The following is a 17,698-nucleotide window of genomic DNA, read 5'->3' on the forward strand; positions in this document are numbered from 1 at the left end:
GTATTTATAATATTAACTTTTAAGTTTGAAATTTACTTTTAATATGATATTAAAGTATTATTGTTGATGTCGTTATTTAATTCGTTATCAGATAATCCATAAATATATAATCTGCCCTCCTTGCGGTTAAGATAACGACTTCAGACTTTGGACATGACCAGCTCCCATAGTGTGACGGACGGTGTGTACAAGGCTCGGGAACGAATTCATCACCGCACAAATTGTCAATTTTGATATGAGAAAGTACGTTGAATATCTCACATCAACTAAATATGAGAACATTTCATATTTTATATATTATATAAGTGAATGTAAACCTAATTTTATAAATTTGAGTTAAACTTCTTATTTTAATATTAACAATTTAAAAAAATATATATATATATTAGTTGTATTTAAATTGGTGTGATCATTTAACCAATAACTTGCTACTTAAGTAATATTAAGTTATTAGTTAAATAATATTAAGGGGTGACAGAAAAAAATATTAATAAAAAAAATCATAAACAAAATTAAAATATACAAATTTAAAAGGAATAAAAAGGTTATATATACATAAAATCCCTTAATATCTTTTAAATAATAAATTGGTTAACTGATCATATGAATAACTAATGAGACATGTAATTTCTTACAATTATTTTGTTTTGTTTTTTTAAAAATATGATGCAAACAATTAAATTCCTTTTAATAGGTTTGTGTTTATTTTCTCTAAAACGAGATAAAGAATTTGGAGAAAAAACTTTATGTATATTCATCATCATCCTCTGTTGTATTTAATCATTCAAAGGATAAAACCAAAATAAATTAAGCAAGAGGTGCAAAATCACATTATTTATATAGCTAAAATACTTGTCATTAAACAAAATAGTTGTAAATAAATATATATGTTAATGCTATTTAACTTCTTTCATGATCATTTAATCAGCAATTAATCACTTAGATGATGCTAAAAAATGATAAATACTATTTTTTTTATTACGAATCACAATGAAAAAAATTATTGAAAATAAAAAACAAGGTATACAAGTTTTGTAGGGAAAACGGTATCTTATTTACATAAATTATTAAATGATAACTATTTTTTATTTTTTTTAAAAAATGACAGTAATTTGCCCCCTTATATTTATAACAAAATGACACTATTTTTTAAATTAAAAACATTACATTAAATAAAACTTAAATAAAAAATTATATACATTAAAATTTAAAGTTGAAAATATAAAAATTTAAAAAATTGTTAGAAACAACCGATTTTATTTTTTATAATAAAATAAGATAAACCAATCTCACTTTTCTAAAACATAACAAAAGTAAATGAAATTGATTACATATATACATATATAAATGAATATCTATTTAAAATAAATACTATTTTATTAAAAACACAAGTAAGTGTGTGTTTGGCAAAAAAATGTCATGTAAAATATAAATAAAATATTGATAAAATAGTTTAATTTGTGTTTGACAATGCAACTCTTTTTTTAAGTACAAACTACTCAGCCTTTTATAATAATTTATTTAAATAAAAGTATCTTATTTTTTAAATAGTAATACAAATAGATTTCATTGTTCAAACTTTTGTTTATTTTTACAATTGTTGGATTATTACTGAACAATTATAATTGATTTAATGTTACACCAATATTTTTATTGAGAGATGATAAGTATTTAAAACTATATTTTACATAGATATTAGTAAATTTAATCGATACAGATTATAAAAAATAAAAAAAATCTTATTTATATTTCTTACAACTTTCTTCGTAACTTAACTTTATGAAACACTTTTTTAACATAATTTTTGAGTTGGTTATTTAAATTTTAAACTATTTTTTTTTCATTTTTTAGCTGATTCTATTATAGTTTAATACAAGGTTTGGACACGTCTTTTAAAGATGTATCGGGTGTCGACAATTGTGCGACATTAGTAGGATATCAATATTTATACGATATTAGTATAACATTGACATTTGTATTGACATTTGTATGACAATCATCAAACACATATGAATAAAATGTTCAATTTAAAATATTAACTATCATATGACACTCATAGAACACATATATTGATAAAATGTTTAATTTAAAATTGACATTCGTATGACATTCATAAAACACATATCGATGAAATATTTAATTTAAAAACTTGATACTTGACACTCGTAAACACATATCGATAAAATATTTAATTTAAAAAATACTTATTGGATTATGATAATTCTAAGAGGCTTTTAACATAATCTTAAAATTCTACTTGTTAATTTTGCTTAATTTAATTTAATATTTGTTTTTAGAAGAAGTGAGTTAGAACTTCCTCTCTGGTGTTAGCCAAGAAACCCTGGTGTAGAAGAGAGGAGTTCTTGAACTTCCACAGGTAAAGGGAAAAACACAAAGCAAAACAAGAAAGGGTGAGTGGCGCGCCATCAAAATGGATCACAGAGCCCAACAAACTCAGAAACCCTAACCGAGTCATTCATCAGTCATATTCTCAAAGACGGTTCAGAATGATTGATGGTAGTGATCATGCAACAGCAGCAGCAACAACAACAGCAACAGCAGAACCCTTCTGCACTGGTGCCATACCTCAAAAATTCCCAATCCTCAACCTCCACCGTCGCCGCCGCAACCGCAACCCCCGCCGCCACTTCCATTAGGTCGCCCTCATCGCAGTCGCCGATCTCCGTCGTCGCTCCCCTCCGCCAACCCCCGCTCTCATCGCATCCGGTGCCAGTTACGGCGGTGGAGCCTGCTTTGACGGCGGTTCCGACGTGTCCGCTGGTGAGAGTCCGCCTCTCGGACATTGGCCCCTATGATGGGGCACCGGCGGGGCCGTATCTGAGAGCAATGGAGGCGCTGTGCGGGTCTCTGCTGCGGCACAATGCCGCGTTGATCGAATTAGGGAGCGAGGACACTGCTCTGATGCGATGCGGCTTGGAAGGTGCAAAGTTGTTTTTCAGAAGTAGGGCCCAACTTGGTGTTGGGAAGGGTAGCCGTGGGGTTTACATGTACAGAGCAGGAAGGTATAAATAAATTTCTCCCTTAGCAATTACAGTAGAAGGAAATAAGTGAGTTAAAAATGAGTTGAGGTTCCTCAATTAAGCTAAGATTAACTTTTGTACTCTGTTTGGGTGGACTCCAGAAGTACTTGTAGGAGAAGATTATGTGAGCACTTGAATAAACTATATGTAAGAACTTCTTTATAAGATTGACTTATATGTAAGTTAACTTGAAGAAGTTCTCTTACATTAGTTTTTTCTTAAAGATGATTTTAACTTATGCATAAGTTAATTTTAACTTGAGAAGTTATATTTAGTTTTTTCATCTCCTAAAAGTACTTGTGAAGAACCTTATTTAAATAGATCCTTTAGCTTTTTGTATAAGTTAGATTTGATGTGAAAGTTTCTATAAGTTTAGGGAAGTTGATTTTAACATATGAGGGAAGCTTAATTTATTTTTGAAGTGCTTACAAGCTTAAATAAATTTTCAATCTCAATTCATGAATTTAGTGTTCAATTGTCTTGTATTGTTATTTTTTTATTCAGTGATTGTTCATGGGGAAGTTTATTCAGATAAGGGTACTAGTAGTTATTGCTTGATCGGTTTGGAGCTTTAGTGTTTTGATGGAAAACTATTGTTTTGAGACAAATGATACTTGGCTTAATCCTTTTTTGTTACTTTTATTTTATGGTTTCAGGGCTTTGGAGGATTGGGATTATTCTCCCCCCTGCATGGCTGATATTTTTAGATGCATGGGAAAGGCATCTCGATCTTCCCTAAGTGCCATTGCAAGATATTTACGTCTTAGAAGCGAGTAAGGAATGGATATTGTGATGGAGGACCTTCCTTTTTAGTTTAACTGCATTGTTATTGTGTATTGGCTGGTTGTTCATTTCTTTCTAGTTTTTTGAACGTGTGTGTTTTTGTGCAGTGTTTTTAACCATTTGCTCGATGATGCTCCCTTGCCTGCTAATGAGGTGTCATCGTCAGTTCTTGTTGCGACATACTCACATTCTTCTTTGCAAAATGGAAGAGGTGCCATTGGCGGTGGTAAGCCTACCATGAATGGTGAAGTTGAAAAGGGATTGTTGACGTTGATATCTTCTGACACTCCTGGTCTTCAGGTGTCTATTAAATTTTGTATAGATGAAAAGTAGAGTGTTCAAGTGTCTTAGTTCACCAAAGAAGAAATAATTGGCTTTAGGTCCCATAAAATTCACTGTCTCGTGCTATCCTCCAATATTTATTTTCTAACCTTTGGGCAAATTTTGTTTGGTGACAAGTTAAAGCTTGGTGATTTTTGAGTTGATTTATCTTCCAGGTTTTATAAACAATCTCTGTTTTCTTCTCTAGATATGTGACCCCAGTGGTCGCTGGTATCTGGCTGACAGTGGTTCTGGGCCTGGAGATCTTTTACTGATAACAGGCAAGGCGCTTAGTCATGCTACTGCTGGTCTACGTCCTGCTACATCATATAGAGCTTCTCCTGATTATTTTCTGAGTCCTAATGGGGGAGGAAGGTACCAAATATATATATATATATTAAATTGTTTTGTATTTGTAATGGTTGATAAGATTTCCAAGGAACTTATTTAGGTACTTTCTTGAGTTTTGTGTAGGACTTCTCTTGCATATAGACTCATGCCACAGGGAAATGCTATATTAGATTGTTCCCCAATAGCAGCAGCTGGCCATGTTATTCCCCAAAAATATGTTCGAATTTCTGTAAGCCAATTTATGGATGAGCTTGCTGCTGAAGAATTGATAGGCAGCAGATGTGATAATGCTGATGTAAGTTATCTCTCCTACTGTTTTATTTTAATATGCATCATGGAAGTCCTCCACACTCATCATGATTGTGAAAATAAAGTAAAAAGGAGGTACAAAATTAATCCCTTGTGTATGATGAACACATAGGGTTATGTATTTATAGATAAGAAACATACAAAAAAGTATGGGCTAAACCCATTACATCTAACACTCCCCGTCATGAGAAATTTTGTTGTCTATAACTGAAGGTGGCATGTGATTAATGAGATAACACACATTAAGAACATCACCCCAAAAACGTTGAGGAACCTCACCATGTATTAAAATTGTGTGAGTTGTTTCAACAAGATGTCTATTCTTGTGCTCGACCACCTCATTTTGTTAAGGTGTATAAGCACATGAAGTTTGATAAAGAATACCACGAGACGCCATACAATTTTTAAAAGAATGAGAAAAATACTCATAGGCATCATCATTGCACAAGGTTCAAACAAAAACTCTAAATTGATCTTTAATTTCATCGTAAAAAGATTGAAATATAGAAAACAACTCAAAACGATTTTTCAATAAAAACAACCAAGTACACCTTGAATAATCATCAATAAAAGTAACAAAATACTAAAATTCTAAATTGGACTTAACATGACTTGGTCCCCAACTGTCAAAGTGAACTAAGGTAAAAGGAGATGAAGCTTGTTGTGAGCCACTACTAGGAAAAGAACTACAACTGTGTTTCCCTAATTGACACGACTCACAAGACAAACTGCTGCATCTTGGCAAGACTAGGACGATCCAACTGAGCATGAAGGAGAGATGGAAAATCCATCATGGTGCCAACATTTGTAGATGTCCATAGGTGATAAAGACCATAAGATTCACATCTTGAGCCAATCATTTGTCTCGAACTTTGGTCTTATAATTGTAAACAAACATAATTTTTGGTAGAAAAAACAACACAATTAAGGGACGAATGAAACGACTAATGGATAATAAGTTAAATGTAGAGTTAGGGACATAAATAACATAATCAATAGATAAAGAAGGAAGAATATGAATAGTCCCAACACCATGTGATGAGACCCTAAAGCCTTTTATGGTAATAAAAGGTAAATAACCCGAAGTAGACAAAGAAGAGAAAAAATATTTGTTACCAATAATATGTGTGGCACCTGAGTCTAGAATCCAAGGGCTAAGAGAGCTTGAATGAGTTTTGACGATCCTAATACCATCTGAGAAATTCATTGAAAATAACAGGCTGTCCTGAGGTATCAGTTGAAGTAGGGCCCAAAGTAGACGGTTGCGAAGGAGCACTTTGGATAGCTGCATCAGATTGAGGAGGAGGACCATGGAAGACATAACACTTGTCAATTTTGTGACCTAGCTTGTGACAATGTTCACACTTGTGATGTCCTTTGCCTGGCTTGCAATAAATGTATGAATCATGCATAGTGGCAACAAAAGAGGCCATATATGAAAAGGAGAGAGAAAAACCTTATAGGAAATATAAAAACCCTAAAAAAACAAACAAACTCCTAATGGATGACAAGGGCAGATCCAAAACGTGGATGACAAGGTGATCTTGACTCTAGTAATTGCCGCCGAAAAAAGGTTCAGGCACGTCGCCACACGCGACGGAAAGCGGTGGCTGTGACGTGCATGGAGAGGCCCATGAGGTCGTGTTGGAGCTCCAATCGCTGCAATCTTTGCGGCGTGGTGGTCGCTTGGGCGAGACGATCTGGACGGAGGCGCGACGATGGGAAAGAATCACCGGTGAATAGTGGGTTCACTAGGAAGTCAAGGATTTTACCCTAACTCTAGATACCATGTAAAAATAGAGTAAAAATGAGGTTTAAGATTTTAATCCTTTGTGTATAGATAAGAAACATAGTTTTACTTATAGATAAGAAACATACAAAAAGTATGGGCTAAGCCTATTACATCTAACAATGATTAGATAAACAAAATGAGACTCTAACCATAACATATGGAGGTGTAAAGTGGCACCTTTCAAAATACTGCATTCTTCTTTAGCCAACCCAAATACTTCTAATATATGTAAAACTATGTACTAATCAAAATGTTGGCATTCATATCCATGCCAAATGTAACTCTCCAGCTGCATAAACCACAACAGTTCGTCTTCAACCAGATCCAACAAGATTCTTTCTAATATGAAATATCTTAACAGAAAGCAGAAGAGTACAGTTCACAACAAATTAATCTAAAACATTGTTTCATTGTCTTTTGTAATATTGTTTTTTACCTCCTATTTCACCAAGAAAGGCTTGGATAATACTTAATGCACCTAATAAACTTTTTTGATTATGGCTATTGTGTTTCACTTATTTGTAAGTAATGTTTACACGTGTAGTAGTTTTGTCGTAAGCTTATTGGCATATGAGGATCTGGTTAACCATTGAGTTGAGGCTAGCTATTCAGAAGATCGTAATGGTCTTTTTCTTGTGTCCCTGACATTTTTAAGAGCTCTTATATAAGTAATAATGGCTCTTCATGTCAAACATCTAGCACAATTTTTCTGTAAGAAAATATTTTCTTTCATGTCTGTGGACACTTATAATAATGCTTATATTTTCAGGTTGCAGCTCAAAACAGTATGAACAAGGAGCCATCATTAAGAAGTGTTCTATCAGATCCTTTATCGTAAGTGTAGTTTAACACATTAACTTCAACATTCCAACTGATTTAGCAGTTTGTTTGAGAAGTATGTTATTGATGCTATATTTCTATATGATTTGTTATTACCACTGTTGTTGCAATAGAGAGAAAAGTTTGAGATTTACATTGGAGGGAAAGTGAAAGGAAAGATGAGTTAGAATTTTTGTCTCAAAGTCAGCTAGTTTTCTCATTTTCCTTTCACTTTCTCGCAAACCAAACAAAGGAAAAAAACATTGTTATACATGTTTTCTTTCTCTTTTTCTTTCTTCCCACTTTTATCTCTTGCAAACATAGTGAAATAGTCTCATATCATAGTTCTTTTTAAGTTTCTTAAAAATAACAGTTGCCATAACACAGGAGTTTATTAAAACTTATAAATTAATAAATACACTGTTTGAGAAATACAGAAAAACATTATGCTAATTTTTGCAATGGATTGTGTGTAATGTAATTCCAGAAATACATGAGTGACACCATCCTGTTTGAGCATTGTGTGCCAAAGCTTTGGGTTGACACTTTTTTTTGTTCTTTTGTGTATTTTTAAATCTTACATTCTGAAAATTATTTAGTGCACCATTTTCCTTTGTTTATTATGATCCGTATGCATTTTTTAATAGGACATGCAATGAATTTAAGGATATGGAAATAAACTATTATCTTTGTTCTGTCCTTATTCTTACTTTCTCCCTTAGAAAGTTAGTGCTATGCCCAAGGTTTTCTAATTCATTACAGTCCTTTTTCTGTTGCTATTGGCTATGCTACTGGTACGAAATGATTGTTTATGACATTTCCTATGGAGCCAGAGTTAAATTGTCACATACATGATGTTATCAATATCATTAATCAAATTTTCACAATGTAATATGGATAAGAGCAAATCTTCTTTAACATTTAGCTTCCTATGCTGCATAATGAAGCTATAGATAACATTGGGTTAAAGAAAACTGCAGAGTTGGAAGTTGGAATGTTGTGTTGGTTTTCAAGGCACTTGACTTGTTTGTTACAGCAATTTAGTTATGGATCTTTTAATATCTAATGCAACATTTGTGAGTTTTTGTTCGTACTCTCTGGTCACATGTTAAGCTTTTCTTCTTAATTTGTATGTTGGGTTATTGCCTCATTTTGTATCCTTTTCACTTATTATGGTTATGTTTAAGGATGTACCAAGATCTAATTTAACTCTGATATCTATTTTAATTCCCTCTTTCAATTTTGTTTACCAGTGGCACATTCCTTGAAGATGCCATGTTTGTCTCATGTGGACATTCTTTTGGTGGTCTTATGCTGAGGAGAGTCATTGAAACAGTAAGCAGGACTCTTTCCTATCACAGTCTTCTAGAACATATATAGGTTACATCTCTGTATTAAGAAATATGTCCCATTGCTGATGAAAGCTACACTTATGCATTTGAATCATCTATGGACTTAGTAGGACTTACATGAATAGCAGTCAATAGCAGCATGATCGACCATCCCCGTAAAAGCTATAGTCTAATTCGATCCTAAGTAGTTTTATATTACACAATATGTGTGTTTATATATTTAGAGGGGGGATTAAATTACACCAAGAGTAAGTTTAAGAGTTAATTTTCATCCCCACACTTTATTTTTTAATTTATTGGTTCTAATGAATAACTCATCTTTAACCTTTAGATTAAAAGAAAATGAAGGGCGAGGATGAGAAGTAACTTCCCTTCTCGTACACACACATACGTTGCTTAAAATAAAGATAAAAAATACCAAATTTTAAAACATTCTAATTAAAACTTAGCCCACCCACAATCCATGATGGCCATCCACACATTGTCAAGCACTTGAGGGTTCAACAGGGGGTGGGGGTGGTGTTTGCAACACGATGTGATGCTGCCACAGTGACACAATTGCACATGCTTTACTAGTATGCTTACCAGAGTGCAAAGGTTAAATCTATGCTGCTGTCTGGATAATAAATCTGTAGATGTTAGGAATGAAAGTTGGTGTAAAATTTGAATTGGTGGGTGGGTTGCTTACAATATTGTGAATAATAGTCATGAATTCAGTGTACTGAGTGGAATCACTAGTTAATACTTAGATTTGAAATTATCTGAAACCTTGTGCAGTTGTTGAAATTATGGAGCATACTTGTTAAGATGTAGAATCTTTGACAAGATCTATTGGCACAGTCACAGTTACATACAGATACAGAAAATATGGGAGTTAGCAGAACATCCCAAGTTAAAAAGCTTAAATATTACATTGGTCTTCTAATTGTTAACATTTAATTTCTATAACAAAATATTAACTACTTTAAGCTAATTAATGCCTTCAATTTTACAATTAAATTCAGTATCAAATTCTACCAGATATTTGTTTGCTGTGTATTTAAACTTGTTTTCTTGGTATTTGTACCTCCATGCATTTTTGTATTCTTATTTTGGTTGTACCCGTGTTGTCTCGTTTTTATTACTTTCCATTTTCATTTTCATTAAATTTTTAGATGGGAAGAGCCAAGAATCATACTTACAATGATTGTTTCTGTCGCAGTCCAGATGTACTCTCTGCAATACAGAAATTGAAACTGGTCCTTTGATCCCTAATCTTGGTATCTTCCATTATCCATCTACACAATATGCATTAATACACAGATTATATATCGCCATATTTCTGGTTTTGCTACGTCTTTTTTGTGCTTTTTGCTAACTGTTATGTTTTTATTTATTTAGTTTGTGACAAAATAATTTGATTTCCTTTTCAGCTCTTAGAGCTGCAGCTGCTGCTGTCAAGCATGAGGATGAACGGAGGTTATTTCGTAATGCTGCTCTCCGAAAGCGGCGGAAAGAAATGGGTGATCAAATGGATTCAATGAGAAGAGTGAACAGGGTATACAACTTAAGTATCATGTATTTTTTTGCCTTTTCAATCACATTATTAGCAAATGTTCAAAGAAAAAATAGTGGCAGAAAACATTCTTATATCTTAGAAGAAAAAATGTGAAGCTATACATTAAATGTGAAACAACTGACAAATATACATCGGTCATTTTTATTCAAAGTTAATTAACAGTGATTAGGAGATAGCATGACATCTTAAGTTGACTGTGTATGGTATGATTTACCTAGAAGGATCTTGGAATGTTTTATTCAGCTTCTTTTGTAAGTGGCGCTATGTTTTATATATTACTTGAACAATGACTAGGAGAAGCATGGCTGAGGTTGACTGGAATGTGACGGTTCCAGAAATGTACTTTATAAAAATGTTATTTAGCTTTTTGTTAGTTCCATTCATAAAATAATATCTAGAAATGCCCTGTTTTTATGCAGAAATTCCAGATTTGAGATTCAAATTTTTGTAGAACTTTTATTCACTAAGGTTACCTAAGATTTGATTTGAAATTTAATACCAGCAACTAGATAGTGCAATCTTTGTGCTGATATTTCTTGTTTTCATATCTTATGTTGCTGTTAGTGGCAATTATTTTTAAATTCCCTGCAGTCAGAGAGAATAGTTAAATATGGTTTCTGGTATTTTTGGGAGCAAAGTTATTTATATCGACACTCAAATGTTCCAGGAAAATGGAGATTTTAGTGCTGCTGATGGACTTCAGCGGGGAGTGCAATATCCATTCTCGGTAAATGAGAAAGTCATTATTAAGGTAAACATTTTCAGTGTTACATTTTCAATTTTTTAACAATTAATGTATTCAAGGGTCAGTGAAATCATTAACAACCAATTTCTACAGGGTAACAGAAGAACACCAGAAAAATTTGTTGGGAAAGAAGCTGTGATTACATCTCAGTGTCTCAATGGCTGGTGAGTTATCAAGAAGAATGAACTTGTTAAATTTGCTTGTAGTCTCCGTATAATTTGAGATATAAGTTACCCTTAATGTTGAAATATTTATATAAAAGCTTTACTTCCTTGCACATTACATAATTAGCAGGCTTCTTTTATGCCTTGGCGAATTTTCCCATTTGGGTGTCTAAGGGTATTGAGGTTTTTGCTTGGTTTCATTGTATCTCATACTGTCTTCGTCACCTACCAAAATTACCGTCGCAGATTCCTCTGTTTATGGATAATATACTTAGGTATCCTCTTCGATTGACTTATAAAATTTTTGTACACCCGTATGAAAACAAACAGTCACAATCAAGTGAATCAACTCTTTATTTCTCAAATTCTCTGAAAGTTTTTACTCTGTTGCGATATGTCGTTTTAAATAGCCGAACCTGGTTGACTTGCTATCCCATCTAGTTTTATTAGCATTGTAGTATTTCATGCATACATTTGAGACAATTATAATGTTCTATTTTTTAACGTGTAGAATATTATTGGTGTGTGGGATTTTGCCGTTTATAATGTTTTTTGCACTTTTCATGCTTAATTTATATCACGTATCTTATCATACTTCCTGAACATTTTTTGCAATATTAATTTGAGCAGGAAAAGAGTGGAAAAGTAAAATTCTCATTTAGTGTTGAACTTTGGTGCAGGTATTTGCTCAAGATTATTGAAACTGGGGAGAATGTCCGTCTGCAGTACCGTTCTCTTAGGAAGCTCTTAATCTCATCAGTGGACCAGTGTCCCTCACTACCAATTCAAAATACCAGCTCTTAAAATAGATTTATTATAGGTTTTCTTCTTTCTTTTTCCTCCACCCGAAAAAAGGGAAACTTTTGTAGTCTTTGAAGCAAAGAATTGATTGATCTGTTCTTGATCTTTGATTGTAAAGAATTACTATGACCGGTCGGGCTCCTTACAGCGCGTGATAGAGGTTTATATGACTTTTGATGTATCAACGAGGTTATTTATGTAGATGCTAATGCTAGGTCGGCTTATAAGTATTGTAAAGAAAGCAGACAAAGATAAATTAGATAGCATGTAAATTGTAGCTTTTACTGAAATGGATCATAAGTTTAATTTTTTGTTGCCATAATTCAGTTTTTGTAGAATGAGATGTTTCTTTCTTCTGTGTTTTAATATCTGTGTTTTAATTGTAGATCGGTAAACACCTAAATTCTTACCTTAGTTGATGCTCACAAAATAATGCGACCAAAGAACAAATTCATTTTTTGCTTGGACATATTTCGTGCATAAGGTAAATGCTATAAAAACGGTGGAAAATGCTCATTTAAATTTTTTTAAATTTGAATTGGAATCTACTGAGAGTAGTCTTCTCTTACTGTTTTGCTGCTGAAAACTTTATTTTGGCACTGAAAGAAAAGTCTACTTCGGTAAAAGTAGTGTTGAAAAGCGTTTTCTCTATACAAGCAGTTCACTGTCAATGGCTATATTCACTTGTAAATGATTCAAATTTCTATCATGTTCAAGTAATTCTCTCAAGGAACGGGCACGCACAACATTAACAGCCATTAATACCAATATATCCCCTAAATCAGAGACAAGTTTGCTATAAATTTAATATGAATATTTTTCTTACATTAACTAATATGAATGCTTTTCTTATATTAACTAATTTTACATCAATATGGACAATTGAAAAAAAGAAGGGAAGAACCAAAATTATTGTTGCCTAGGCCTGATGCCAAGTTGCCATCAGAAACGTTAGAACATGCATCTGGAGATGTTAAGATCCAAGTATAATAAAATTCCAAAATAACGAAATTCACCAAAAAGTGGTGCTCCTGCGGCTATGAACTTTTCCCACGCAGTGACTAGCATAACATTTCAACTCACCAATGCTTTCCATTCTATTTGTAGATCCACTCGTTGGCACGAGCACCTGACTCATCCATATCTATAAAAATGCTTACTGCCTGCACCAAATAATCAGATATTAGAATGTGCACAGACCAGTTTTTCTGGTCTTGCCAGCCAAAACTCATGCCTAGGATTATTGCCAAAACTTACACTTCTTTCAGAGTTTTTCATTCTTCATAGCTCTTATTTGTTCATCACCAAGAAAGGTTAAAATGGTACTACCTCTAATTTACATGAGCTGGTTTGCATTGAGCAGTCATTGTTTTATTGTTTTTCTTATTTGTGTCTTTTGTCTTTTCTAAGAAGGATGCATATCATCCTCTCACCATACAACATCTAGGTAAACGTACGAAAGAAGAGCACAATTTTACCTTCCCTATTCGAGGTCGTTCCTTTGACTTTTCTAGGCTGTTCCGAATATGTGAGACAGCTCCCCAACATTTTAAGGAGTTTGCAACATCATCAAGCCTCAAAATATACTCTTCTTCAGTCAATGGGAAAGATCTCTAATAGCAAAAGGATATTGCACATACTGAAATATATTATTACGTGGATAACATCAATGCATACAAGCAATTCCATACTAGTACAAAAAGCTTTTAATGACCATGTACTTCAGAGCACAACCAAATGCATGGTTTAGGTACTCAAAATCAAACTACTTTATACCAATGCTATATATGAAATTGAAATGGTAGAAACTTTTGCCTTTTGCTTTTTCTTCTGTGCCCCCTTCTAAACTTATAGAAGGCATTAGCTGACAAGTGAAAAGTGCAGGGGACATTCATTTATGCAACAGAGTCAATAACAACATCAACTCATTATGACAAAAACTATAGGAAAAAAAATTGTATCTAGTATTTTCCTTTTTCTTTCATCTTAATATCCAACAAATCGTACATTTCATTTGAAAGGAATCTACTCAAGTCATGTATCATATGCAAAGATAAGATGTAGCACATAATTTTTAATACCTGCTCCATGTACTTCCACATGACATTCATCGCAAGGAGATTTCTTCCCATGAATTCCTGTCACGGATTATGTTTAACAGTAGAAGATCAAACCATGTCTTAATTCAGCAATTTATCCAGTTTCAAAGAATCAAGCAAACACCAAGGAGCTGATATAATGCTCCAAGGACTTCGTAAGTAAAATGTGAAAATAGGGAATAAACCTCATACACGCATATGAAGTTTCAAGAACAAGGACAAGTATATAATTTGAAGGAAACAGATAATGCAACAACATTCAAGAACAAGAGGCTAGCAACTTTTGAAATTGGCCCATACGTGTGCTGGATAACTATCTTCATTTCACAATAATTGTACTTTGGAAGAAAAAAGCAAGTTATTATATATGTTGAATTTGTCATGCAGGACAAGTAAATCTCACACAAAATTCCACCTGTTTAAAAACTTACCTTCTTTATCAACTGAACATCATAAGACCTCCCATATTTGTTCCTAATAAGAGTAGCAAGGTCAAATCCACTAAAAGTGGAATCATCTCTTCCAACTATTTTCTCGAGATTCTCTCTAAGAATTTCACTATTCACCTGATGCATATTTCAAAAGAGCCAGACTCAGATGTATGCACAACAATGGAAAGTTGATACTTAATCATCATTCTTAGGACTGAGTCTGGATTTAACAATTGAAAAACAACTTTACATGAAGGTAAATTCATCAACTATATTACATAAAGAAAGCTATAAAAAGGAGCATAAGGTAAGAAATATAGGAACTAAATCAGAAAGGCTGACAAATTAAAGGATAGAAAAATGGTATTTCTAACATACAATTTCATATCCGGCCAGTTCATGAGACTTTAGAGGAACAAAAAGGAAAGAAGAGAATAGAGGCAAAGGAGGAGTAAATGCTTAAGGTTCCATGGTGAAATATTGTAGAATCCAATGAATTACATGTAAACAGGATGAAAAGTGAACATACTCCTCCCATTTCACCGTTCTGGGGTTTGTTCTTGTCAATGTCATCTGAATCAGAAGGATCCTTGTTGCTTCCTGAACTGGAAAAAATGGGTCTGCATTTTCTGGGACTATGACCGTATTTTTGAGCATGGTATCCAACATTAAGGAAGTCCAATCCTCTAAAAAATGGAGCCTTATTAATGCTTGCTTTGTCACCATGATCCTGAATTCTAAGGGGCCAACTACACTGGTGGGTGGACATAATGTTCATCGTGTCCTGTACTCACTTTATTCAAAAATACATAGAAAGTGAGAAACACTGTCAGATACACACACAAAAAGAAAAAACAGACATATCATTTTCTTAGTTTTTACAAACAAATCACAAAATGCTAAAAGAAGGTCACAAACATCATGAAGCATATACAAAATTTGATAAGACCAGTTGAAACAAAAAGACAGGAATAATAGTAGATTACTAAAGATGGACTTTAAGCCTAACTCAATCTCATAAAACCGATTTATGAGGTGAGGTTTGCACCCATTCATTTATTATGAAATGCTCTAATCTCTAGTCGTCGATGTAGGATCTCCAACATACCGCTTTCACGCCGAGAGTGACAACTCGTGCATGAGACAACATATTATGGGTGGTTCGATAACGATCCGATAGTGGCATGATATGTCCAACAAACTCTCACTAGGTTCGAAATAACTCTGATATCATATTAAGAAGTGAACTTTAAGCTTAACTCAACCTCGTAAAATCAACTTCGACTTATGAGGTGAAATTTGCATTCACTCATATATTATTAAATGCTCTAATCTTTAGTCTCCAACAATTTTTACTCTGATGAAATAGACGAGCTTATAAGCAGGAATTTAGTTAACAAACATCCATCTTAACTCCATGCAGAGAGTACATCAAAGAGATCATCGTAATAGAGAAATGAACAGAAAATGCTAGTTCGATATTGAAAGTTGTTTTGTTTCTTCCTTTCATAAGCCAATACTAGAATTCCAAAGGAAGATTATAAAAAAACTTCACTACAAACTAAAGTAACTAACAGAATAACACAGATAAAATACCCATACTCCTTATGTTCAAAACCATACACATACATGCTGTAAATCAACAATAGCTTTATTGAACATGTAAAGTACATGTAGAGAGCAAACCTGGTGGTGTTGGTGAAAGACAGAAAAACAGGAACTTTTGGAACGAACAGCCACCCCTTTGGTTAATGTTTCTTAAAACCTTTTATTTTTTGATGGGTCCTATATTAACAAAACTTAAGAAAATATTAATGAGGTGAGAGTGTGAAAAAGATAAACTAAGAAGAAACGGGAGGAACAGCATAATGTGGATATTGAAGGTTGTTGTGGAATTAAGAGAACAAGAACCTCACGTTTTGGTTGTAAGCAAAGCCAACCACAGGTTGCCATGTGCAAACCTCGTGGTTGCTTAAGCATTCCTAACACGCCACGGCCAAAAAACATGTCATTCGTTAATAACCAGCCACGTCTCCTTACACAGTCACACCCTCTTTTCTTTTTAAATTTAATTACGAAAAGTATTTTAATTTATTATTGTTTTTTAAAATGGAATTTATTTGCACAATAAATTTTCGAACTAAAATAAAATTGTGTGGTGTAAGGAGAATATTATAATTTTTATATTTTATTGAAGTTGTTATTGTTACAAAATGATAAAAAATATATTTGTTCTTGTAGTCATGATCTTGATTTGTACCCCTAATTACTTAAAATTATGCCTTGTAGTAATTATGGTTTTGAAAATATCTTTGGATTATACAAGCTGATGTAGAAAAAAAGTATAATAGTATAATAATTATATTTATTTTTCAATAGTATTGTATGACAATGCCTAAAATATACACATGTATAATATATCATGCATTAGGAACCGTTAAAACAGTTATGAGTATCCAAACTATATCATTATAGTTTGATGTTTATTCGAGCATATTCAAGGTTTGTTTTATTCGTTGTTTGTTGAATTTTTGTTTAACTTAGTTATTAAGTTTGTTTTCCTTTTTACTTGATTGAAACTTTAATAGATATATTCATTCTTTTATTTTATTGAAATTTTGTTGAAGATTTATACAATACAATATACAAGAAAGTAGACGTGGTGGTTTAAATGTCTTTTTTTTAGTGGTTTTGGTTGGTTAATTTAATTTTGAAAATTTGTGATTTTTAAGAAGTAATAATTAGTGTAAATATTAAAAAATTAGAGATTAAGTTAATACTTTCTAGTGTGCACAAATCAATCAAATTAAAAATATTATGAGTAAATAGTCTGATATTAAATGAATGATAAATAAGGTTAGATAACACTCCATTTCTATTCAATGTGAATAAAATTTAAAATTTATCTCTAAATAATATCAATACAAATGTGTTTGTTTAATAAGAGAATAAATAGATGTTAAAAAGTGAATGAAAAGCATATTACTAAGGTTTTTTCCTAATAAATATTTCACATTCTATCTTAAGATTACGAAGATTCAGTTCTTATATTATTACGAAGTGAAATTTAAGCATAACTCAATCTTATAAAATCGACTCATGAGATGAGGTTTGTACTAAGGATTTTCAACA

General features: G+C 32.7%; 2 protein-coding genes across 2 annotated transcripts; one reads left to right on the forward strand and one right to left on the reverse strand.

The window, feature by feature from the left end:
- Positions 1 to 2,262: 2,262 nt before the first annotated feature.
- LOC137830746 (uncharacterized) lies at positions 2,263 to 12,358 on the forward strand. The gene is made up of 12 exons (XM_068638285.1): positions 2,263 to 3,023; positions 3,698 to 3,814; positions 3,932 to 4,124; positions 4,354 to 4,520; positions 4,620 to 4,791; positions 7,367 to 7,431; positions 8,670 to 8,751; positions 9,970 to 10,027; positions 10,181 to 10,305; positions 10,994 to 11,077; positions 11,165 to 11,235; positions 11,916 to 12,358. Exons 1-12 carry the CDS (start codon positions 2,515 to 2,517, stop codon positions 12,037 to 12,039), a joined length of 1,767 nt encoding a protein of 588 aa, XP_068494386.1. The 5' UTR covers positions 2,263 to 2,514; the 3' UTR covers positions 12,040 to 12,358.
- A 436-nt stretch (positions 12,359 to 12,794) lies between these two features.
- LOC137830892 (uncharacterized) lies at positions 12,795 to 16,558 on the reverse strand. Its single transcript, XM_068638330.1, has 6 exons — positions 16,253 to 16,558; positions 15,096 to 15,359; positions 14,567 to 14,701; positions 14,118 to 14,174; positions 13,515 to 13,649; positions 12,795 to 13,199 (listed from the first exon to the last, which is right to left on the reverse strand). The coding sequence occupies exons 2-6, from the start codon at positions 15,342 to 15,344 to the stop codon at positions 13,134 to 13,136; spliced, it is 642 nt and encodes a 213-aa protein (XP_068494431.1). The 5' UTR covers positions 15,345 to 15,359; positions 16,253 to 16,558; the 3' UTR covers positions 12,795 to 13,133.
- Positions 16,559 to 17,698: the final 1,140 nt, after the last annotated feature.

The sequence above is a fragment of the Phaseolus vulgaris genome, chromosome 11 (assembly GCF_000499845.2).
Source record: "Phaseolus vulgaris cultivar G19833 chromosome 11, P. vulgaris v2.0, whole genome shotgun sequence".
NCBI classification, from domain to species: Eukaryota; Viridiplantae; Streptophyta; class Magnoliopsida; order Fabales; family Fabaceae; genus Phaseolus; species Phaseolus vulgaris.